Source organism: Suricata suricatta, chromosome 15, assembly GCF_006229205.1.
Source record: "Suricata suricatta isolate VVHF042 chromosome 15, meerkat_22Aug2017_6uvM2_HiC, whole genome shotgun sequence".
Taxonomy (NCBI): Eukaryota; Metazoa; Chordata; class Mammalia; order Carnivora; family Herpestidae; genus Suricata; species Suricata suricatta.
In genome coordinates, this window is record NC_043714.1 from 46795629 (window position 1) to 46820783 (window position 25155).

At 43.6% G+C, this 25155-nt stretch overlaps 1 protein-coding gene across 1 annotated transcript; it reads left to right on the forward strand.

Moving 5' to 3' along the window:
- Positions 1 to 2535: 2535 nt before the first annotated feature.
- Positions 2536 to 6564, forward strand: LOC115278834 (regulating synaptic membrane exocytosis protein 2-like). Its single transcript, XM_029923312.1, has 5 exons — positions 2536 to 2627; positions 3498 to 3610; positions 3929 to 4030; positions 5079 to 5218; positions 5646 to 6564. Exons 1-5 carry the CDS (start codon positions 2536 to 2538, stop codon positions 5862 to 5864), a joined length of 666 nt encoding a protein of 221 aa, XP_029779172.1. The 3' UTR covers positions 5865 to 6564.
- The last annotated feature ends 18591 nt before the right edge of the window (positions 6565 to 25155 follow it).

Below are 25155 nucleotides of genomic sequence, written 5' to 3' on the forward strand. Positions count from 1 at the left end.
AGAGGAAAGTGGGGATTACTGACCCCACTCTGTCACCACCGTGGAAGCCTCAGGTGTTCAGACATGAGGCCATAGGAGCAGATCCTTGACGATATGCCACAGGGTATGTTTGTGTAGCAAGATTATGTAAATACAAGAGATGTGTATGGTTTCCATACATTATAAATAAGGTTATATGGGATGCTTATAGAAACATCAGAATATTTGGATTAACCGTATATTTGGGAATTAAGGTTGGCGGCAGAAATAAATTTGATGTTAATCAAGGAAGTCTTAAAAGAGATGGAGAATGAAATGGAAAACGTGCGTTGAGCTCTCGTCATTGCAGGCTGCTGTGTTAGATACTGTTAGGGATACAAAGATATCCAAACTGGGGTGTCCAGCACCCCAGCTGTTCATATAATATTGAAAAAATTGGCATAAATACTCATAAACTCATTCAATCACTATTTTCATGCCTTCCTGTGCTCCAGGCACTGTGCTGAGTAAGGAACAGAATTCCTACAAGGGGCCAAAGTCAGGTCGTAGTTAAGGCCATGGGTTTTGGAACCACATAGGCTTCAGTTCTCATCTGTTTCTTTGTACTGTAGAAACTTGGGCAAGTTATTTTCCTCAGTTTCATTTTAATTAACTGAGTTTAATTAACAAGTATTCAGTGAGTGTTTACAGTATTCCAACATGGTTCTAGGGGCTGGAGATACATCAGTGATCAGAACAGAATAAAACAAAAAACAACCCTACCCTCACCAGATTTACAGTCTAGTAGATAAGATGGACAAAACAAGAGCAAAGTTGTTAAGATGTAGATATAAGGAAAATTAGTAAAGTGTATAGTAGATTCGGTGGTATAAGTGCTAAGAGGAAAAAAAAGAAAGGAAGAGAGATGATAGAGGGTATGGGTAGCTTTTATGTAAGGTAGACAGCGGAAAGGACATATTTGAGTAAAGATTAGAAGAATATGGACATTTGAGGAAAGAACATTCCAGGCTAATGCAGTGCTGAGGCCCCGAGGCAGCAGTCTGCCTGGCACCAGCAGTGGACAGGACAGGATGGTAAGCTAAGGGCAGGGGTAGTAATAGACAGTGGGGGCAGGGCGGACCGCTCAGATCATCTTTAAATGTCATTCAGAGGCCTTTTCCTTTACCCTGAGTGGGAGGAGAAACCAGTGGAAGGTTTGAGCAGAGTCCTGGTATTATCTGACTTTTATTTTAACAGATCACCCAGATTGCCATGGAGGCGGGAAGTAAGTTTGGCCACAGAGAGATCATTCAGGAGGCTGTTCAGTAATACCAAAGATAGAAAATAATGGCTTGGACCACAGGGGTATCATTAGTGAAGTCAGATTCTGGATGTATTTTGACAGTAGAGCCAGTAAAAGTTATTGATATATTTGATGTAAGTAAAGAGAGAAAGAGGGTGTATTTGTTTGCTAGCATTACACTAATAAAATACCAAAGAGTGGGTAACTTAAACAACAGAAATTCATCTTCTCATAGTTCTGGAGGCTAGAAGTCCAAGGTCGAGGTGTATCAGGGTTGGTTTCTCCTGAGGCCTCTCTCCTTGACTTGCACATGGCTTCCTCAGCATGTGCCTACATGGTATTTCTTCTATGCATGCACACCCCGGATGTCTCCGCTTCTTCTCCTCCTTCTCCTTCTGCTCCTCCCCCTCCTCCTCCTTCTTCTTCCTCCCCTTTTTTAATGTTTTTATTTATTTACTTATTTTAAGAGAGAGAGTGAGCACAAGCTGGGGAAGACCAGAGAGAGAAGGAGAGAGAGAATCCCAAGCAGGCTCTGTACGGTCAGCACAGAGCCCCATGTGGGACTTAAACCCATGAACCATGAGATCATGGCCTGAGCCAAGATCAAGAGTCAGAAGCTTAACCTGCTGAGTGCCCCTGATGTCTCTTCTTCTTATAAGGATACCAGTCATATTAGATGAGGGCCCTGCCTTCATGACCTCATTTAACCTTAATTACCTCTTTAGGGCCCTATCTCCAACTGTGTCTTACTGACAGTTAAGGCTTCAACATATGCGTTGATTAGGGGGACACAGTTAAGTCCATAACAAAGAGGAAAGTCTTACCCCACGCGAGACAATTGAAAGATGAAGTTGCTATTTAAGATGAGTATCCCCCAAGAGGTGCCTGGGTGGCTCATTCCTTTAAGCTTTGGACTTCAGCTCAGGTAATGATTTCACTGTTTGTGAGTTCGAGCCCTGAATTGGGCTTTCTGCTATCGGAGCAGAGCCTGCTTCACATCTTCTGTCCCCCTCTCTCTCTGCCCTTCCCCAGCTCATGTAAACATATGCTCTCTTTCTCTCAAAAATAAATAAAAACATTAAAAAAAGAAAAGATGAGAATCCCCTGAGAAGAACAGAATTTGGCTCTTTGTTTGTTTCTAGATTGGGAGTCCGCTGGGGACAAGTTAAGTATCAGTTATCTATTAGACATCCAAGCAGCTATGAAGACAACGCAGGTCAAATACAGGTCTGTGGTCTAAGCTGGAGATGTTGATCTAGGCCACATCAGCATAGATGGCATTTACAACCATGAAACTGCAGAAGATTGCCAAGATTGGGGCATGCAGGAAAAAATACGTCAAAGGTTCGAGCTCCCGATATTTTGTGTAAGGATCAGTGAAGGAGACTGAGGTAGAGTGGCCAAAGACGAAAATCACAGGACCAGGGGTCTGGGAAGCAATGTGGACAAAGTGTTTTAAGGAAGAGGGACGACCCGATTGTGTGAGATGACACAAAGGTGTTAAAGTTACTAACGCTTAGTTCCGCTTTGTTACTAACAGTTACTAACAGTTGGGTTAACCACTGTGACCCTTAGGTCACCTTGGTCAGAGAAATTTTAGTAGAGTGGAGAAAAATAAAGCAAGCAAGAGAGCAAGGAAAAACAGGATAGAGTTTCAAGGGAGAACGAGAAAAAAGAAATTGAAGATAGCGATAGAATAAGCTCCTCCAAGGAGTTTTGAGTCAAGAAATGGGGTGTAGCAGCAGAGGAAGTGGAGTGAGGAAAGGGATTTTTTTTTAAGGCAGAAGATTTTTTTTTTTAGGGTAAAAGAATAACAGTATGTTCGTGTACTGCTGGGAATGATCTGGAAGAGTTTCTTCATCTATAAAACAGGTTAGATATTAAAATCGATCTAGTACAGCTAAGAGGATTAAATACGACAATGCCTGTTGTGGAGTTAAGTGCTCAGCAGGTGCTCAGTGTTACTGATAGAAATCACAACCCATGGCCTCCAGACGAGGAGGAGAAAGACACACACAAAGCAGCCTGCAATCCCGTGTGACAGGTGCTTCTTACGACACACATGGCCGCTACAGAGGAAGAAAGGAAGAGCCGTGGGAAGTAGAGCTGGGTGTTGGGATCCGATTAATATAAGTGGCAAAATAGTGGTAGCAACAGAAGGAGGCAAGAGGGAAAGCTGCGCTGCCTGAGAGACAACGGGTCTAGGGTTTCATCTCACGTGTTCTTTTGCTTTTAGTCTGATCTTCCCTGGTGTCCGCCTGGCCTCTGATAGCCAGTTCAGTGATTTTCTGGATGGCCTTGGCCCTGCCCAGCTGGTCGGGCGCCAGACTCTGGCTACACCTGCGATGGGTAAGAATTTCTGCCGCGTGATTTCCTCATTCCTCTTTTAGATGATTAAAAATTACATTCTCTGATTTCATAGAGTCTTGAACAGTATTGTCAACTGGAATAAGTATTATTTTACCAATAAAATTTTTTAAATGATTTTTCACTTTAAATATGCTTTTTAAAGGAACATATTATTGATAACATTTTAAATATAGTTGAATTTAGGAGAATGTATGGGAAATGATGGAATGATCTAAAACCAAGGTCTTTGGGCACAAGCATTCTTCTTACTGCTTTTGTACACTAAGGCCTGTCTGTTTCTTCCTCATATGCCATTAGGTGACATTCAGGTAGGAATGATGGACAAAAAGGGACAACTGGAGGTGGAAATCATTCGGGCTCGTGGCCTTGTTGTAAAACCAGGTTCCAAGACACTGCCAGGTAATAACAGAAGAGATGTTTCTATTATTTGAAATCCATACTTTTCAATTCAGAGACTGTTTTTGTTTCGATGCTGAAAACCTGATTTTTAGATAATCAAGGATACTAATAATAAGTGAATCTGTTATCTGTAGTAGTCTGTGTATTGATACTAAATGAGCATTCAGTGGCGCACCTGGGTGGCTCAGCTGGTTAAGTGTCTGACTTTGGCTCAGGTCATGATCTCATGGTTCGCGGGTTCAAGCCCCACATCGGGTTCTGTGCTGACAGCTCAGAGCCTGGAGCCTGCTTCAGATTCTGTGTCTTCCTCTCTCTCTGCCCCTCCCCTGCTGGTGCTCTCTCTCTGTCTCAAAAATAAACTATTAAAAAAATGTTTCTAAGTGAGGATTCAGTGAGGGTGGTCTGGTAGGGAGAATTTAAGTTGTTAAATAAGTACCTATGTAGTGAAACCATTGCAAAATAAAATCTACCACACTTAGTTATAATTTATTTTGTAAACATATTTTGTACAACACATACATAAGAAGTTTTTTTTCTTATTAGCTGATGTTTTGTGTTATTCTTTACTTTATCTGGAGGTTCAAAATTCTCCTTGGGAATTCGTACAGCCCTGGAATTAGAATAAAAACAGATACAGGTTAGCAAAGGAGCAAAAGCCTTTGTATACAGGGCATTCCAATTAGAAAACTGTTACTTCCCGTATTGGACAAAGAAAGAAAGGCACCATTATCAGTTTGTGATAATCACGTATTTCATACTGAAATGTCACAATCTAAGGTGCTTGGGGCCATGAAAAAATGTCACAGACTCCAGATACCTTGTGCAGAGGTGTACAGAACAGGAGATCTGATGTGCAGTTTTATAATCAGTAAACAAGCGTTGCCTGTTATTTATCGAATGATTGTGACACAGTGTGGCAGGACTGGTGACTTCTGGTTGCTGGCCCTTTCAGCCTAAAAGTAAGCGGTTGTAGAAATCACGGGCGAGTTGGGTATTTCACCACCACGGCTCCTCACGTACCCCTCCCCCCTGTGTTTTCTTTCCCAAGCACCATATGTAAAGGTGTATCTGTTGGACAATGGAGTCTGCGTAGCCAAAAAGAAAACAAAGGTGGCAAGAAAAACACTGGAGCCCCTTTACCAGCAGCTGTTATCTTTTGAAGAAAGCCCCCAAGGGAAGGTGTTACAGGTATGTTTACCGAACCGTTTATCCCTTACATAAGGAAGTGTTTTCGTGGAGTCAGACCTTGCACCCACATATCTTATTGCATTCTTTTCCGCTGCTCATGGTCGAAATTCTTGGAAACGTCAAAACAATAGCTGGTGCTATAAAGGCCCAGATGCTGTTGTTTCTTTGACAGTGAGCTCTAGACTTGCAAAGCCCCGTCGTACGCAAACTCTAATCGCCCTGGACTGCTTGTGATCACACCACTCTAGTACACTCTTCTTCGGGTTCCTTTGGATCGATCCCAGTAGTTAAAAACAACTATCTCGGCAATTAAAATACAACGATTTAACTTCGTGTTTGATGTTAGCGCATTAACTGAATGTATTTTAGCTTACAAGTGTTCGTGTACATAATTATGACATGACCCTCCTTTGTATTTTGCCAACAGATCATTGTCTGGGGAGATTATGGCCGCATGGATCACAAGTCCTTTATGGGAGTGGCCCAGATACTTTTAGATGAACTGGAGCTGTCCAACATGGTGATTGGATGGTTCAAACTTTTCCCCCCTTCCTCCCTAGTAGATCCAACCTTGGCCCCTCTGACAAGAAGAGCTTCCCAGTCATCTCTGGAAAGTTCAACCGGACCTTCTTACTCTCGTTCATAGCAGCTGTTAAACTGTTGTCATAGCAACCAGCGTTACAAAAAAAAAAATTAAAAAATCACAGGTCGCCAGCCCTGGTAACACTGCATGCTTAATGTTGTGTCTTCTGAGCCTGTTCCTAGGGATACAGCGCGATCCTGTATTCTCAGAGGAAGTTGCACACATTGTGCCCTAAAGACGGCCCTCAGGTGAAAGAGCAGAGTTATGAAGAACTATCAGGTTTGGAGTTCAGTAACACTCGAGTTTTGGTCCAATCTGAAGCCATGGATTAATCTCAAAGAATCAGTCAGTTTCATGCAACAAAAGCCCTTTTCAATGGCACCTTTATATTTTTATCGTTCCTTTTTCTTCATTTCTCTGACCCCAAAGCCCTGTTATGCCACAGAAATGGAGTTATACAGTCCTTAAGCCATGTTACAAGTCAAGGAGTGAAGTCCTACGAAGCGTCAGGTGAAAAGCAAGAGACCAAAGAAGTGGTCCGGGACAGACGTCAGCCCTCCTCTGGATGGTGAGCGGGGGCAGCCAGGCCAGCGAGAACGGGGGCAGACTCAGAGCTCCGCAGGCGCGCCATCACTAACGCCGCGATGTGTTGGACTCTGAAAAACACAATTCTGTGGCTACACTGTACTGAATGAAATTAAAGAAACTTTTTTTGCATGGACACAGATTAGCTGAATACTTAAATTATTTTCTTGGGGCTGCAACTTGCAAAAAACAAAGAAGAATAAAAATCAGCCATTTTCAACAATTTCTATTATTTTTAAAAATAAATTTCACTATTGCATGGTTTTCAAAGGGGAGAGAATGCAACAGGGTGGTACAAAGACACACCATGTTTATTCTTTAAACTAACCATAGTCTGTGTTTTGGCAGACATTACAGATGAGAATACTTTCTAGAAGATACTTAAAATTCTCTTTATGTGACGAATAAGCATAATATATTCAATTTATTTCCATGTTAAATATACAAATCTTATGAAGTTCAGTATGTGCGAATTGTCCACATCTTTCTTCCTCTTCTCTGTCTTACTTTTCCTCTTCGCTCTTTTAATCTTTTGTCTCCTTTCTCCCTACCAGAGTGATGACACTAAACGATTACACGTTTTTGACCTGACTCTCCTTACCCTCCCCGCCCCCGTTTGATTCAGAGCTACCGATACTTCTGAATTTATGAATTTCTCAAGGGAAAAAACAAAACTAAGCACTTTCTTTATTTCAAGCATGTTGAAAAGGATTTTGCAACATGACTTGGGAGTACATTAAAGTAAGTCAGCATGTATTTGATAAAGAAGATATTTGAACTTTTGCAATTTATTGTACAGTGCATGGTACTTTTGTTTTCACCTTCAAAGTTCAGTTTACAGGGAGACCCTAAAGTCATGTGGCCATTGTAACGTCTAATAAATTTGTTTTTAGCACCAGCATTATTCACACAGGGGTTAACGTATTATTTCTAGAAGGTCTTAGGTTTTGTTTTTTAATTAATTAAAGCAATTTCTTTAGCCAATTTCTATTTACTATGTGAATAGAAACACTGCTAAAAATTTGGAGCCTGAAACACAGGGCTGTTTATTAATTCATTTTTCTGTAGGAAAGTACAATTTTTCACAAATTATATTTCTAAAGAAATACAGCAAACATAAATATGCAACAAATAATTTTAAAGCTCCAATTTTTAGGTGACTCAAAGAAAGTCAGTCTGCCTATTAATAGTTCTTGGATGCCATCACCAAAAGTCTACACCCCAAACCCGCTAAGGTCAAGCCCTGCCTTTGGTTTTACAGACCGTTATTACCCTTGGGTGGTGCCGCAAGGTCAATTTCTCTTAAGTTTCCCTGTTGAGAAAAGTCACTGGTTAATGTAATAAACCACCCACACGTTCTGTTTCTTTATGTACACTTTGACCATGCATTCTTACAGGTTGATTTTAATTTCTTACAGTAACTTTTGAAATCCACACACATAACCGTTTAAGGCCATGCACAAAAAATTAGCTTTCTTCTCTTTTTTTTTTTTCCCTTTTAAATTCCATGCTGACCATTAAAAACTATCATGCTTGATACGGTGCAAAAGTTAAAATGAGTCTCACTAAAAATGCCTTCTCTTTACGTGGTGCAATATGAAATACACCGAGACTGTGTCTTGACGTTCTGAGATCTACGACGGACCGAGGTAAAGTTGTTAAAAGAATGGATGAAACTTTATGGAAATAACTTAGACACTCGCGTACCAGCAGCAATTGATTTAATAGACCTGTCGTGTCTATTCTCTCCCTTAGAATAAACGTTTACCATTTTCCTGATAACGAAGATGCAGTCACATACTCTTTTGTGCATATTCCTATATAAATTATTTCTAATTTTAATAAGAAGGACATGACTGTATGGAATATTTGTACATACTTGTCATTATGCAGTATTTATTTAAAAGTTGTTGTATTTTTTTTTATTTTCACATGTCTGCACCTCGACTTGTGGTTTAGTCATGTAAATAGCACTCTTCCAGTGACTATTGCTGCCCTGTACATAGTATGTTTTAAAAGTAAAGGGAATTCCAGTTGGGGAAAAAAAAAAAAAAAAGGGCAGATGAGTCCTGTAATGAACACCAACTAATGTAAATCAAATTCATTCTGGTGATGGTATTTAACACTTTAAATAAAACATTTTCTTTACAGACGTTGTATGCACGGCTTTTCTCTGGCTTCTCTTCTCCCATTCCCCAAGCCTGATGCTGCTTTCCCTGAACTCATGCATCATTTCAAGACAACAAAATACTTTTTTTCATTCTCCATGCCAGAAGCAGACTGCTGGTCTTAGCAAATAGCCCTCCGCAGAGCATGTTTCCAAAAAGCCAAAGGATTTCTGCTCACATCATTGAAAGTTGCTGCTTAAAAAAAAAAAAAAGTGGCTCTTCTGTGGCGGGAGAAAGGTGGTTGTTCCAGATTGAGGTGCTTTCTGGTTAGGTGACTCGGCAGTGAGCTGAGTGAGATTTCTGAGTCAGTGTCACCTCCACGGATAGCAGGGGGCCGGAGCATCACAACAGGCCATCTGCCATTCCTTGGGTGAAGGTGACGAGTGACGGGCTTTAGCAGCTGTGTCGGCTCACCCCTGTGGGGGTGGGCGGCGCACCGTCAGCCGGGGAGACGCCTGTGGTTAACGGGATGTATAACGTGTCCAGAGACGTGTGGCCCGGGAGGTGAGGGTTTCTGCGAATCCTCCCCAGGCAGTTCCTCAAACTGGAAGGAAAAACGCCAGCAGAGTTCTGTTGGAAGTCCCCCTACCCTGCCACCCAGCTCTGAATGTAAAAGCTAGCTTAATTAGTTAGGAATCCATGCCCATTTTCTCTCCATTCTTAGAAATCGCCATCTCTTCCATTTCCAAGGACTCCATTCGAGCTCAGTCCCCCATGCCTGTCCCAGGTTATTTGTCATGATTCCAGGTCCACCTCCTACTCTGAAGAGCTATGTCTTTGCTATTCACACACTCCTGTTCTAACAACCCCTTGCCTTTCTTACATGCCCTCTCTTGAAAAGCCCTTCTGCTTTCCCAGAAATGATCCATGCCAGTCCCTCCCTGCAACTCAACTCCCTGCTCAGGACTGAGCTCTCCTCTAGTAGTTCCAGACTAAACCCTAACCACAGGGTGGCCATTGATGCCCACAACTTCCCTTTCCCAGGAACCCGGGATCAAACCTCCACAATCCTCAATAAAGGACATGGTGGTCACGCTTGTAGGGGCCGAGAGAGGAATGGCCAAGAAATCACCAAAGCTGTCTGCCTTGTATTGACTTACGCCCAGAGTGTAAGTGACTAACTTCTGGATCGCAAACCAGTTGGGTTTTTCTCTGGTACCTGGCTCTGCCGCTTACTTAATGTTCAGCCTTGACAATGCCCTTTATATTCTCTGAGTCTCACTACCCACAACTGCAAAATGACAAGAATAAAAGCGCCCAGTTCGTTGGGTCGTCACAGGGATTAAATAAAATAATGTATATGGAACATGGCACCATGAATGGCACAAAAGTAAGTGCTCATAAATGCTATTATGAGCATAAGTAATTGATCAGAATGTCTCGAAAGCCATTTAACTTTTTGCTGGTCTCATTGAAGGCACAAGTTCTCTTAAGAAAACAAATGGTTTTGGGGCACCTGGGTGACTCAGTCAGTTGAGTGTCTGACTTGAGCTCAGTTTATGATCTTGTGGTTCATGAGTGGGGGCCCGGGTCGGGCTCTGTGCTGACAGCTAGCTCAGAGCCTGGAGCCTGCTTTGGATTCTGTGTCTCCCTCTCTCTCTGCCCCTTCCCCACTTATGCTCTCTCTCTCTCTCTCTCTCTAAAAATAAATAAATAAATAAACATAAAAAAAGAAAGAAAGAAAACAAGTTGCTTTCTCTAGACATTCAGGGCTACACTGAGGCATCACCTGCTGAGTTGGGGGGCAGGGTAGCTCCGCTGAGCTCCCTGCAGACTGTGTCTGATCTTCCCTGAAGAAATGTGCCTGCAGTGCGTTGCGCTGTCTACCATCAGGGCTGCATAAAACAGAGACCCCAGCGAGAAACCTCGGGCAACAAGGCAGCTCAGGGCCTTCTCAGAAGGTAGAGCTAGGCAGACAGAGTTGGGCAGACATCCAAAAGATAGGACCTTAAAAATACCCTGGGAGAGGTCACTGGTTGGCTCTCTGTCCTGGAGAGTCTGTGAGGGGAGAGGAAGTCCCAGCTCCTGGAAGATAACATAACATGGGAGCAGGGTGACCTCAGAGTCCTCATGGATCCTTGGGTTCCTTATTTCGAAGCCTCATGTGAATGAGCACCAGAGACAAAATGGAAACAGAAATAAACACTTGGAGGCTTCCTTACATCCAGAGTCTTCCTGGGGAGCTAAGTGTGCTTTGAATGTGAAGGAGAAAGGTCGTGGCTTTTAAGAGGACACTCAGAGTAAAGACAGCCACACTCCTGGGCAGGAGTCTGAGGGACACAAACCGCACACACCGGGAGCAGGACCACAATGGGACCATGATGGAAAGCTCTCCCTCTTGGAACACAATAAGGAGCAGTCAGAACACCTCGCAGTCGCTGCAAGAGGTCTGTTATTTTCCCTTTCTCTTCCTTTAGTATGGAATTATCAGAACATTAGTCTGCTCAGCTAGATGTCTTTGTCTTACCCGCTGGGCTGGGCAGTTTATCAGCTGGATTTCAAACACAGCCTTCTGCACTTATGAAGCAGGTTCTTGGGATGGAAATAAAGTAGGGCTCGGGGGTCCAAGGCACACGAGGACCGGCACCAGTAAGCAGTGGTGTCAGTGGGAGACGGCCGAGCCCAAGAACTTTTCAGGTCTTGCCATGCCTGTGCTCAGACTTTACGGATTGCCACCTGCTCTTGTCCCCACTGTATGGCTGGGCTTCTTAATAGTGACAACCCTGAAGAATATACTGCAGCGCAGTATATAAAAAATGTTTTATTTTTAAAATATGGTTTTATATCTATATATGTTTTTTTAATTTTGTTCAAGCACCAATAATGCCATGGTGAGTAAGACCATGTCCCAGACTGCAAAAGGACCTCTCTGAATAGGACGAGGGTGTATACTTCCATACCTAAAATACGTCTGTTGCTAGGTAAGATATACACTAGCCCGGAACAAAGAGGAAGATTTGGTTAATTTTCTTTACGAAGATTGCCCGAAGGACGTGAGTTTTCCATTTATTGTTGACTTATCGTGTTTCAGTTCACTCATCTGCCACAGAGGCATATGATGGCCACTTCAAAGGGCTGTGGGAATTAAAATGACAAAAGAGATGACTGCTTCCAACACAGCCCAGTATATAATAAGTACTCAACCAAAGTTATGTCTTGTATTAGCCAGCAGGTGCGTTCAGCACAGGTAACAGGTAACAGAGTCTTCAGTGAAAGTAGCTTATTTTTTCTTCGAGGTTGCTTCCTGGTTAGAATATGGTCACTGTGGCTCCTGCCATCATGTCTACAATCCTAAGAGAGAAAATAGAGAAGAGGGAATAGTGAAGGACACCAGTCAGGTGGGGAAAGGAACCAGCTTGAATGATCTCCAGGAAGTTCTGCCCAAAACTTCCAAGCTTGGGGGCGGGCTTGGGAAACGCTCAATATTTAACCCTTAAGTATTATTCTAGCTGTAGGATTTTTGTAGATGCTCTAGCATGTTGAACAACTTCCCTTTTGGTCTCAATTTGCTGAGAGTTTTTGTCACGAAGGGCTCTTACATTTTGTCAGATGTCTTTTCTCCTTCTATTGAGATGTTTGCATCATTTTTCACCCACACACGGTTACTATATGAATTACGTGGTTTGATTTTTCCAATGTTAAGCCATTTAAAAATTTGGAAGGAAACCCAACTTGATAATGATGTATTATTTTCCTAAATATTTGGCTGGAGTTGATTTATTATTTTGTTAAGGATTCTTGCATCTGTATCCAGATATTGGTCTTTAATTTTCTTTCTTTGTAATATTTGTCAGGCTGTTTATCTGGGCTATGATGGCCTGGCGGCGGTGGGGGGGGGGGGGCAGACCTAGTCAAGAAGCATTTCCTCCTTTATTATCTGATTAAATTTGTGTAAAACTGATATTATTTCTTTCTTAAATATTTGACAGACTTCACCAGTGAACATGTGAATTCTAGGCCTGGAATTTTCTTTGTGGGAAAGTTGGACTATAAGTTAAATTTGTTTAATAAATAAAAAGCTATTAGAATATCTTTCAGTTTGGGCTGTGATTTCTAAGGAATCTGTTGACTTTACGTAAGATGCCAAATGTTATCATTATAAGGTATTTAGAATATTTTTGATCATCCTTTAAATTTCTGTAGCATTTAAAATAATGACCTCTCCTCTCTTACTCTTTATATTGATAATTTTCTCTTTTTCTTAATCAGATTTACTAGGGGTTTATCAATTTTGTTACTCTTTCCAACATACCAACTTTTGGCTTTGTTATGTTGCTATTTTCTCTGTCCTCTATTTCATTGATTCCTGCTCTTTATTATTTCCTACCCTCTAATTACTTTGAATTTGATTTGTTCTTTTTATAGTTTTGTGAGGTAGAAGCTTAGATCATTGATTTTAAACCTTTCTTCTTCTCTACTATCCTTAGAGTTATGCAATCCTTTTACACTCTGCTATAGCTTCATCTTCACTGTCATTCAGTTTACATGATTTATCACACTTGGTGATTGCTATCTGCCTCTGTACATAGTGCACTAATTCCAAATATTTGGGAATTTTCTAGGTATCTTATTATTGATTTCTAACGTAATTCTAATTTGGCCAGAAAACAAACTCTAAGCTGTTGATCTTTTGATATCTTTGGGGACATATTTTATTGTCTAGCACATGCTTATCTTGGCACACATTAGCAGTGCAATGGAAAATAATGTGCTTTCTGCAGGGTAGGGGTTGGTGTTAGTGGTCCGTAAATACTAATTAGGTCAAGTTGGTTGATGTTATTGCTAAGTCTCCATCAGTTACTGAGACAGAGGTAATACGATCCGTAGCTGCATGTGGGTGTTTCAATTTTCCCCTTCCCCAATTTTCTCTGTTTTTTTCCCATCATGTATTCTGAACCTCTATTATCAACTGCATGGTTGTTATGTCTTCCTGATGAGTTAAGTTGTTTATTACTATGATTACCCTTTTATCACTGATGATATTCCTTATCTGCAATTTTACTTTGCGTTGAAATACTCATGCCAGCCTTCTTACGCTTACTGCTTACATCTCTCTACTCTTCACCTGTCCCTGCTGATTTATTAAATTGTGTCTCTGTCTCCTCTTGGTGGCGTATGGTTGGCTTTTGCTTTGTAGTCTATTCTGATTGCTTCTTCCTTTTACTTGGAATGTTTAGTTCATTAACATTTAGTAGCACTATTAATATGGCTGAGTTTAAGCATACCATCTTAGTATTTATTTCCAAGTTATCCTATTCTATTTATCTTTGCTTTTCCTGTCTTGAGTTAATGTATTTTTTTTAATGCTTTTTATTTATTTTTGGGAGAGAGAGAAAGACAGCATGAGCAGGGGAGGGTCAGAGAGAGAGGGAGACACAGAATCTGCAACAGGCTCCAGGCTCTGAGCTGTGAGCACAGAGCCCGACGCGGGGCTCGAACCCACAAACCGCGAGATCATGACCTGAGCCAAAGTCGAACACTTAACCGACTGAGACACCCAGGCGCTCCTAGTGTATTTTTTAATATTCCATTTTAATTCCTCTATTTCTTCTGCATTGATTTTTTATGGCTGCTTCTAGATAATGAATTCTTAACTTATTACCATCCACTTTGAGTTAATATTTTACTAGTGCACATAAAATATAAGAATCCCACAACAGCAAGATTCTATTAATCCTGCCTATCCCTTTTGCTCTTGTTGTTAATTGTCTATGTGAGTCATGAAACACTGCAATGCAATGTCTTATTTTTCCTTTAAATAATCAGATGTCTTTCAAACAAATTAACAGTAGGAAAAAGATACTCGTTTATATTTTTCAAATAATATTTACTATTTTTTAAAGTTTATTCATTTATTATTTCTGAGAGAGAGAGAGAGAGGAGAGAGCGCACATGCACAAACAGAGGAGGGGCAGAGAGAGAAAGGGAGACACAGAATCTGAAGCAGGTTCCAGGCTCTGAGCTGTCAGCACAGAGCCTGATGCGGGGCTCGAACTCATGAACAGCAAGCTCCTGACCTGACTTGAGTCAAAGTTGGACTCTCAACTGACTGAGCCGCTCACGTGCCCCAATATTTACTACTTCTGATTTTCTCACTCTGTCCTGTTCTGTCTGATGTTATTTCTTTTTAGCCCGGAGGATTTCCCTTAGCATTTCTTATCATGCATTCTGTCAAATTCTCTAGGCTTTTGTTATTCTGCAAATAGTTCTATTTCACCTTAATTCTTGAAGTATATTTTTTACTGAATAAAGAACTCTGTGTTGTTTCTTTTCTTCTGTTGCAGAACTTCAAGGTTCTCATCTCAATGTTGTTGGCCTCCATTCTTTATGACGAAAAGTCAGTCATAATTCATCCTTTTTTTCCCCCTTTCTGTGACTTTTTAAAAAATCTGACTGCTTTTAAGATTTTTCTCTTCACATTTGGTTTTTAGCAATTTGACTACATTTTATCTACATGTGCTTCCCTTTGTATTGAAATTACTGTGAGGTTACTGGTGGATTCTTCGGGTCCCTGTCAGGCTTGTTCCATTCTTTGTGAGGGCAGGTCTATTTCTGTTTTGAACTTAGCATTGGAGCACGGCCTTCATTCCGAAGGCCTGGTCTTCCCCAAGTCACAGCCGAAAATGTATAGTTCTCAGGAGGTGTCTCTACTCTGGCCAGTCTAGAATTCCAACATCTTCCAACATTAGAACAAGAATTAGAATTATCCCTACAGCCCTAAATAGTGGAGGATCAAAAGCATGACTAAACAGAGGAAGCTAATTGGTAGGAAGATTTTTTAAAAGTAGGCATATAAGACTATAATTGTATCACAGTCATGGTATAGTATTAAAGCTTTGCCGGCTGTTTTGAAAATTTTTGAATTCAGAACCATCTTTCAGCTCCAGACTGCCTAAGGTCCCACCATATTTCAGTTCCTCCCTTCTTAGATGTCCAAGGGATTCTCCTAATCTCTCTCTCTTTTTTTTTAATGTTTATTTTTGAGAGAGAGAGAATACAGAGTGTGAGCCGGGGGGGTAGGGGCAGAGAGAGAAGGAGACCCAGAATCTGAAGCAGGCTCCAGGCCCTGAGCTGTCAGCACAAAGACTGTTATGGGGCTCAAACTCACGAACAGCAAGATCATGACCTGAGCCGAAGTCAGATGCTTAACTGACTGAGCCACCCAGGGGCTCCTCCCCTAATCTCTTTTTTTTTTTTTAATGTTTTTAATTTATTTTTGAGAGCCAGTGCGAGCAAGGGAGAGTCAGAGAAAGAGAGAGAGTGAGATACAGAATCTGAAACAGGCTCCAGGCTCTGAGCTAGCTGTCAGCACAGGGCCGGACGTGGGGCTCGAACTCACAAACCGTGAGATTATGATTTGAGCCAAAGCTGGATGCTTAACTGACTGAGCCACCAGGTGCCTCTCCTCTCCTAATCTCTTTATGTGATTTTGGCATTAATCCCACTCCCTCTACTTAAGCTACCTTCAGTGGGTCTCTATTATTTAATCAAAGGGACAAGGTAAAACTAACTTTATCATGCAGAGTATCTGGTAAGCTATGGCAACAACAGTTTCATCAAATCTGAGCATTCAGTCACTGTAGGAAGAGATCTAATATATTAAGAATAGATGAGCAGGGGCGCCTGGGTGGCTCAGTCGGTTAAGCCTCGGACTTCGGCTCAGGTCAGATCTCATGTTCGTGGGTTCGAGCCCAGCGTCAGGCTCTGTGCTGACACCTAGCTCAGAGCCTGGAGCCTGCTTCCGTTTCTGTGTCTCCTTCTCTCTCTGCCCCTCCCCCTCTCATGCTCTGTCTCTCTCTGTATCAAAAATAAATTAAAAACTTTAAAAAAAAGGAATAGATGAGCACCCCAAAGCCCAGAATATTTTCTGATCATACTGGGAATTTCTTGGTTCTCCTGACTTTAGTCCTAACAGATGATATAAAACAGTGGTTCTCAAATGAGTATGTGCATCAGAATCACCGAGAAGGCCTCGTTAACATGGAAGTATTCAGGCCCTGTTGCTACTGTTTCTGATCTGGCAGGTCTAAGAAGGGACTTAGGAATTTGCATTTCTAACAATGTACAGGTGATGCTGGTCTGGGGACTACCCTTTACGAACCACTGATACGGAGAGTTCTCAGAGCAAGTTTACGTTTGTGTTTGTTTCCTACCTGTAGAGAGTCACCAGTCCCCTGTCACTCATTACTTTATAACTTGATGCCGTCCATGTCCCCAGGGTGAGATGGGTAGGAGTGGCAGCTGATAGCTCAGAACAAGGAGAGCATCATACAGGAGTCACTTCAGGGATGATTGAGCACCTGACTTCAGGTCATGATCTCACAGTTTGTGGGTTCGAACCCCGCGTCACCTGCTTCAGATTCTGGGTCTCCCTCTCCCTTCCCCGCTTGTGTTTGCTGTCTTGCAAAAGTAAATAAATATTTTTAAAAAGTGAAAAAAAAGGGGGAGGTCATTTCATTAATGATTCCTCCCCCCAGAGGAAATGACAATAGGGAGATCTAAGAGCTTTCAGTTACTTTGCCATGAATAAAGAATCATTAAGTGGTATAAAATTGAAGTCTGGCAGTATTTCCTCAATATACTGTGCAGGAGAAGCTAATGATGGTGAGCTACAGATGTTTCTAATATTTAGGTGGTTATTATATATCTAATATTAGGTGGAAATTTCATAACCCAGTGATGGTCCATCTTTTATTGATTACAATACTGAAAAATGACAATAATAATAATAACACTAATTATTGCCTAGGCTTGATATAGCTTTGTTTTGTCAAAACGTAAACCTCTCCCGTGAATTCTCTCGGTCACAAATTTTCCATGAATCGAGGTCCTGTCCAGCTGCTTCTTCACTTCAAAAGGGTTTATGAAAACACACAAGATGCTCTATGCGGAAGGCACAGATACTCAGGGTATGGTGACTTAGGGAGAAAAGCTTGCCATCCAGTAAGGGTGATAAACGGCTGCAGGAAACACGGTGACAGTAAGAAGTAGAGCCAAACAAGAGCCCCTGAGGTCAGAGAAGAACCACTTCTGGTTGGAGTAATCAGAGAAGGTTCTGTGAAGAAAGTGTCATCTCAGCAGAATTTTGAAAGTGGACTTGGGTTTTGACAGTCATATTGCGGGAAGAAACGCCAAGACGAGGAATTACTTCTAAGAACACCAGAGGCAAACCGGCTCAGGCTATCTCCCGATCCTAGCGAGGCAAGTGGGTTAGTGCTCGCGTGACATCTGTGCAAAGGAGTCTCGTGAGAGGGGAGCAGAGGGGAGAGGTCTCAGATCCCAGATCAAGGGTTGAGAGTTTATTCAGCAAACAGTGGCGGCACAAAATGAAGTTTCTGAGCAAAGGAATCATGCGGTCCAGATATTTACCCTTAGCACATTCATGAATGGCCATGACTAAGGAAGGAGAGTTGATCATAACGTGAAGCGAAGAGCAGCGAGGTGACCCCAGAGGCGAAATAATCCAGGAACGAAGGGACCACAGCTCGACCTGGGAGGCCTCCATGGGAACAACAAAACAGGGACAAAATGAGGCAACTCATTGTGTAAAGTTTAGGTTTTCAGAAGAATGTTGGTGCCATTAACCGAAACAGAAAAGTCAGGGAGAGAGGCATGTGCTGAGGTTGAGGAGGAAAATGCTGAGCACGGGTATGGATACTTTGGGCTTACACTTCTTTCAGTAAAGCCAGAAGGAAATCTTTTTTTTTCTTAATGTTTGTTTATTTGAGAGAGAGAGACCATGCAAGCAGGGGAGGGGTACAGAGAGTGGGGGGACAGAGGATCTGAAGCGGGCTCTGCGCTGACAGCAGGGAGCCTGATACGGGGCTCAAACCTGTGAACTATGAGATCATGACCAGAGCAGAAGTCAGGCACTTAACCAGCTGAGCCACCCAGGTGCCCCAAGGCAGATGGGAATCTTGAGGGCAGCTGGCGAAGTAGAGCTTGAGTTTGAGAAAAAAGTCAGGTTGAGCTGTTGTATCAGTCGAGCTGCGTCAAGCCGCAGGGAAATCCCAGGGGCATGAAACAGGGGCGCTTACTTGTAATTCATGCGCCGTGGCCACTTTAATTTAGGAAGGGGACTCTGCGCATCTCAGTGACTCAGAGATTCGGTTCAATGCAGGCTCCATCTCAACATATTCTCTATGGTCGCAGAGACTGGGAAAGGGGAACACGAGGAGCCAAGGGCTGGCTCATAAACCTGCTGCCCTGATGTGACATAACGCCTTCCCTCACATTTCATTGACACAAGTCAGTCACATGATCGATCATTCCTCAGACAAAGTGGACGCAGAAAAACAACCCTACATGGGCCTAGGGCAAAAGAACTGCGAAGGCACAGCCTGGGAAAAGAAGGCTCTCCATGCCCCTGAGAGCCAGGAGCCCCAGGCCAAAGGGGCAGAGGCTGCTGCTGCCTGCGGGGGGAGGGGACACAAGGGGGAGCAGCCCCACCTGCAGGCCAGCAGAATGAGAAGATGGGTGCGGGCAGGTGGGTGATCTCCAAGCTGCAAAACCTGCTGTGCTGGTGAGATCACTGCCTGGGGCCCTTGGCTGCCTTCCTGTGCCCAGAAAGGAAGGGGCTGTCGCCCCCTCCCAGCCACAGTCCCTCTCCATTTCCCTCCTGCGATTTCTCCCATCATACAGGGGGCCTGCTCTTAAGACCAGATGAAGAAGGTCTCCTGCGGTTTCCCAAGTTAGGTTGGGATGTGAGGCTTCTGCTCCTGCCCCCACCCCTCCTTCCCCACCCTGAGGAAGACAAGTGCTGGTTTTCTTTCCCATTCCTTTCCACATAGGGTGTGTTTACTTTACTCCCCAAATCCCTGAGCCGGAGGTGGGGTGCTTACACTCACAACCCCTGAGTGTCCAGCCTCCCTCTCCCCCTTCCCACTGAGTTTTTAGCCTCTTGTGCTGTGCCCAGCGGCACCTGGCTGGAGGACACTGCCCCCATCTAGGTTTTTATAAATGTCTTCCTCAAGTTCAACCCTGCAGCTTGTGAATGACTGCCTCTTCTCTGACTTGGTGAGCAAGTATCGGGCTTTGGGGGGAGGGGAGGTCTGCAAAGGGAAACAACCTCTTGTCTTCTCCTCCCATTGCTGTAAACAACTTTTAATGGCCAAACCCCAGATTTGTACTTTTTTTTTTTTCTAGCTGCTAAAGCCATTCTCTTGCACCTGGGCTTACTGTAACATTTGAAAAAGGAGTAAATATAGTCCCTTAAAAAAAATAGAAAAGAAAAGGAACTGCCATTTGTGAATTGTTGCTCTAACTTCCATGAGTGTCACCCAGATGACAAATGGTGAAGACTGGCGTTGAGGTGAATTTTTATGTAAAGAGGAGAGGGAAAAGCAATGTTTTAAGTACAGAACCCCAGGGAATATAGTCTTACTGATAGGGCAGGGGGAAGAACACATACTTAGGGAGTGAAATAAAAACGTATAGAAAAGAAAAGGGCTCAGTTTAGTCCAGGTTACATCCGTGAGAAGCATCTCGGGAAGGTTCCTTATTGCCTTTGGAGAGGCCGTGGGTCTGACCTTGAAGGTGATGTGGCTGACCTTCAAGAGAGCCGCTTCAGGGAGGCAGTGGGACCCGACCAGTGAAGGAGTGATCAAAAGTGGAGGTAGAACACTGGATCGTGAGGAAAAGAAGGGAAAGAAGATGGTTGCTTGATTTGTTAAATCAAAGCTGACAGGTTTTTATTCCTTCATTTAGTGAATATTTACTGGGCATGTACTCTTGCCAAACACCGCTTTAGAAGCTGGGGAGAGACAGAGCAAGATAAGCTTTCTGTTCCCATTGAGCTTATCTTCTGGTGGGGGACGGGCATCCGATAAACAAGCGAGCAAAGAAATGAATGAGTGAAAAAGATCATTTCCAATTATATTTAGTTCTGACAAAATGAAATACATTATATTTGGTTCTTCCTTTAAAGGAAGTGACCAGGTAGATAGAGAGTGTGGGCTGAAGGGTATATCTTCGATGACTCAGAAGAGGCCTCTCAGATCCGGCGACATATGAGCTGATGCGGGAAGGCAAGAAACATCGGCCATGCAAGGATTTGGAGCTGGAGTTTTTCTTTTCTTTTTTTTTTTAATGTTTATTTTTAGAGAGAGAGAGAGAGAGAGAACATGCCTGTGTGTGAGTGGGGGTGGGGCAGAGAGAGAGGGAGACAGAATCCCAAGCAGGCTCCACAGTGTCAGCACAGAGCCGGACTAGGGACTTGAACTCATGAATCGTGAGATATTGACTGAGGTGAAATCAAGAGTTGGACACTTAAGTGACTGAGCTACCCAGGCGCCCCTGGAGTTTTTCATGGTAGGCAGAAGCTGTGATGGAAAGTTCTCATAGACAGTAGAGATTAGATGGACAACTAAAAATGGCTGTGTGTGCGACTAGAGTAAATAAAGGTTCTAGAAGGCACTTACTTCTCAATGTGCAGGGTTCGTTAGTTTGAAAACATTTGCCTTCTCCTTCGGGTAATTCTGCCACAGAACCTACTTCCACTGCCTGGGAAAAGTTGCTGAAGGGTACAGACCCCTTGAGGTGACTCTTTCCTCAGTGTTCCGTATTGTGTAGACCGTTTCTTCTCAAAGTATCTGAAGCAGCCCTCACTGCCTGATGGTTAAGTGCCTTTTACACTTGCATTCTTCCTGGTTTCTTACAGGATGCATCAAACATTTGTGTAAGTTGGTATAGGTTGCTTTTTCCTGGGTCCACTCTTCTACACATGTGGGTTTTGAAAAGAGAAACTTAAAAGAAATCTCTGCAGAGCTCTCCGACCAGTCCCTGTGGCCCCAGGAGATGAGAGCAGTCACCAAGGCCATTGTGGTCTGAATGAAACTGCCAGTAGGAATAAATGCACACATTTAAAAAACTTTTTAACATTTTTTAAAATTTATTTTTGAGAGACAGAGCACAAGTGGGGGAGGGGCAGAGAGAGACACACAACATCCGAAGCAGGCTGCAGGCTCTGAGCTGTCAGCACAGAGCCCGATGCAGGACTTGAACCTACAAACAGTGAGATCATGACCAGAACTCAGATACTTAATTGACTGAGTTACCCAGGCGTCCCTAAATTTTAAATTTGGGGTATGCCAGTTCAGTGGGATAATCTGCGGAAGGTCTAACTTGTGTTAACTTATCTCTGTTTTTTCATGTTCTTTGTCTACTGTCCCCACTGCCCTCCCTGTTGGAACATAAGCTCCGTGAGGACAGGACTATCTATCTGCCTGTTTTGTGCACCAATGTATCCCTCGTTGCCAGAACAGCACCCGGCAAGGAGGCGGTCAGTAAATACTAAGTAAATTCATGTTGTTCCCCCCCCCCCGCCCGCCCCCATTGGGACCCTGTTGTCCCCCCCCCTCCCCTGCCCCCATTGGGACCCTGGCAGGAAGGCAGGCTTTCTGTTAGGCTAGAACTCAAAAGGCAGCCAAGTTGCTGTGTGAGCTGTGAATGCTGGTCTCGGGACTCGTTAGACTTTGTTCTGTTGGGGTCAAAAGCCTTAGCCCTGACATCCAGGGAGCAGCCTGTGCTCAGAGAAGCCGACAGGAGCCAAAGGAGGACAGGGGTGTGGAGAGGACCTTTCGCGGGGTCCTATGAGCACAAGAACTAGAAGTGTCTCTTGTAGGATGCCGAGGAAAAAGAGTCCCAGCCTATTCCGAGAGAAGAGTTAGAATGTATTATTTTGATTTCCACAAATGTAAACATTCCAAAAAATATCCTAAAGGCCAAAATGGAATGACAAGGCTGGGAATGTAGCCACAGCCAGCGTGTGCCTTCTCCCAAACCTGCCCTGTGCAGGGGCAAACGTAACTGCTTTACCGTCATTTTGTCACCAGGGTCTCCAGACCATCCTGGAGGCGAATAGCCTCCTCATTTTACAGACAGGTTGACTGCCGTACAGAGGGTGCTTTAATCGGGAGCTAGCGGTGACTAGTGTGGCCCGGAGGTGACCGGCTAGAGCTGTGGGGAACAAGGAGTCATGGGAGGTGGGGAGCAGGACCCCTGGGGCTGTAGAGACTCATCCCCAGGGGTAGACAGACTCGCCAGCAATAAGTGGGGGCAGCAGAGGGCACAAGGGAGGGGCAGGGAATCTACCCTAGGCCGTGCGATCTCACAAGGGAGCTTTCACACAGCAGCAATGAGGAGAAATCTCGGGCCAGAAGGGCTGGGGTGGCGAATTCTGCTTCCAGTACCCGTGGGGGGGGGGGGGGGACTGGCTCAGAGCAGAGCTTTGTACGAGGGGCAGGAAGGTGCGGGCGCGAGAACCCAGGCCATTGCCTAGTTCACGCCCCGCATTTGGCCCCCAATTTCCAACAAGGGAGAAAGGAAACCAAATGACAGTAATTGTCTGAGGTCTTCTTGTGAAATCTAATTTAACACAAAACAATTCCATGTGGTCATTTTGGAAATGAGGCCCTTTCCCGGCAGGGCTGGGTGGGGCCAAGAGCACACTTTAGGAGAGAGGAAAACCAGTGTCTCCCCAGGTCCTCCAAGGAGCATCCTCCCACCTGGTCTGCACGGGCCACACCAATGCCACAGCATGCTCCTCCTCCCCAGGCCCCCAGGTCCCCACCAGGCAAATTCAGGGGGCTTGACTCGGATTGCCAGTCGGGTCCCTTCTTTTGTCTTTATCATCCTTTCTTTGTCCCCCTCAGTCCTGCCTTGAAGAATTAGCATCTTCCAGGGCCAACTGTGTCACTACTCCTGGGCTTGGGCAGAAACCCTGCCGCTGTTTGCTGACTGACACTAGGTCTGGGGCTGGGAGGAGGCACAGAAGGCCCAGGGAGTTCTGCATCTTCCGCTCCGTGAGCCCGGTGTCCGCGCACCGAGCTAATGCCCTGTGACAGATGGATTCTGGACCCGCGCCTCACGCTTGGCTGGTCCCTCCTGCAGAGAGGAGACTCAGCAGGGGAAGTCCCTCCCAGAGAATTTATTTCCATGGGTTTGAAAAGCTACGGGGCTCCGGGAGTCTCTGAAGACCAATGATTGAGGGAGATCGACATCATGTTTGCAGCTTTTCAATTCCCTCCCAGACAGCCTGAACTAATACGTGAGAACAGAAAATTGGTTCTAAGCGAGTCAGTTCTTAGGGGCAGATGACCCTGGTGGCCGCTTCCTCCTGGTTTCCATCTCTCCAAATCCTTGGCACAGGCACCGTGCTGTCTCTAGGAGCCATCCTCCAACCTTGAATAACTATCAAGATTTCTCTCTTCTCTCATTCCCAGGGCCACCTATTATCATACCTCCATTCAGTGAACATTTAGCAATCCCCTACTTCGGTCCGGCAAATGAAAATGCTGACACCATCCCCCTCCTGGGGGCTGGGAGGGAGGCAGGCACTCGTTAAAGCACTCATGGTGCATTACCATAAACTGCCTTGGAGTGTTTATCGTCTCTAGGCGTCTATATGTATCTGTTAATTATATACGTGCATATGTAGATAGATACATATGAACTGGTTTTCCCATAAGACTATATAAGCACTTATAAGTGCTTATAAGCACTTTGAGCACGGGGTTGTATCTTATATGATAACTCACAGGGTGCCGAGTATAAAGTAAATGTATAATAATAGAATAGAATAAATTAGATTGTATATAATAAATAATATAATAACATAATAAAGATATAATTCCTTTTGAACTTGAATGAAAATGACTCTGGAGCGGTAGAATGGCAGTCAGAGCATCTTCTGGAAGAAAAACAGCAAGTTGTGCATGTTTATTGCAACGAAGCATTCATGGTTGGTTTCACCTGCACTTTTTCCGCTTGAGATAGAGCCCACCACTTACACAGCTAGAATGGAACAGGATCCTGATGCTGATCTAGGAACACACCGTGCGCTGATCATTTCCAGACACAGGTTTTTCAAGGCAGCCACACAGGCCAGTGAAAAGTAGTGAGGAATAATCGCAAAGGGAAAATAATTTAGTTGGGTTCCTAAAAAAAAAAAAAATTCCAAATTGGATTAAGATGGAGATGTAGAAACAAAACCTAGGTAGAATATCTCTGAATCTTGCAATAAGAATGGCATTCAAGAACAAGACAAAACCTGAAGCAAAACAAACAAACAAACAAACTCAGAGGGCATAAAGAAGAAGATTGACAGATTTGAGGATATAAAATTAAAAACTTCTCTAGGATAGAAATAAATATTATTTTTAAAGTCACCAAAGTAGAATATTATCCATACCAGATGATTAGTAAGAAAGGTGATTTTTTTAAGGTAATCTAAAAGAGAAAAATGACAGAAGATGGGGCACCTGGGTGGCTCTGCTAGGTAAGCTCCCAATTTTGGCTCAGGTCATGATCTCATGATCTGTGGGTTCAAGTCCCCTGTTGGGCTCTTTGCTGACAGCTCGGAGCCTGGAGCTGCTTCAGAATCTGTGCCTCCCTCTCTTTCTGACCCTCCCCTGGTCATGCTCTGGTCTCTCTTTCAAAAATACATAAACATTTAAAAAAATTTTAAATGACTTACACAGAACATTTACAGAAGAAAATAAATGGTCAATAAAGAGATCCCTTTCATTTTGTCTCTAAGACTAGCCTGTGTTTTTATTGCCAGGAATCTGTTTTTGTCTGCATCAGAGCAAAATTCATTTTGT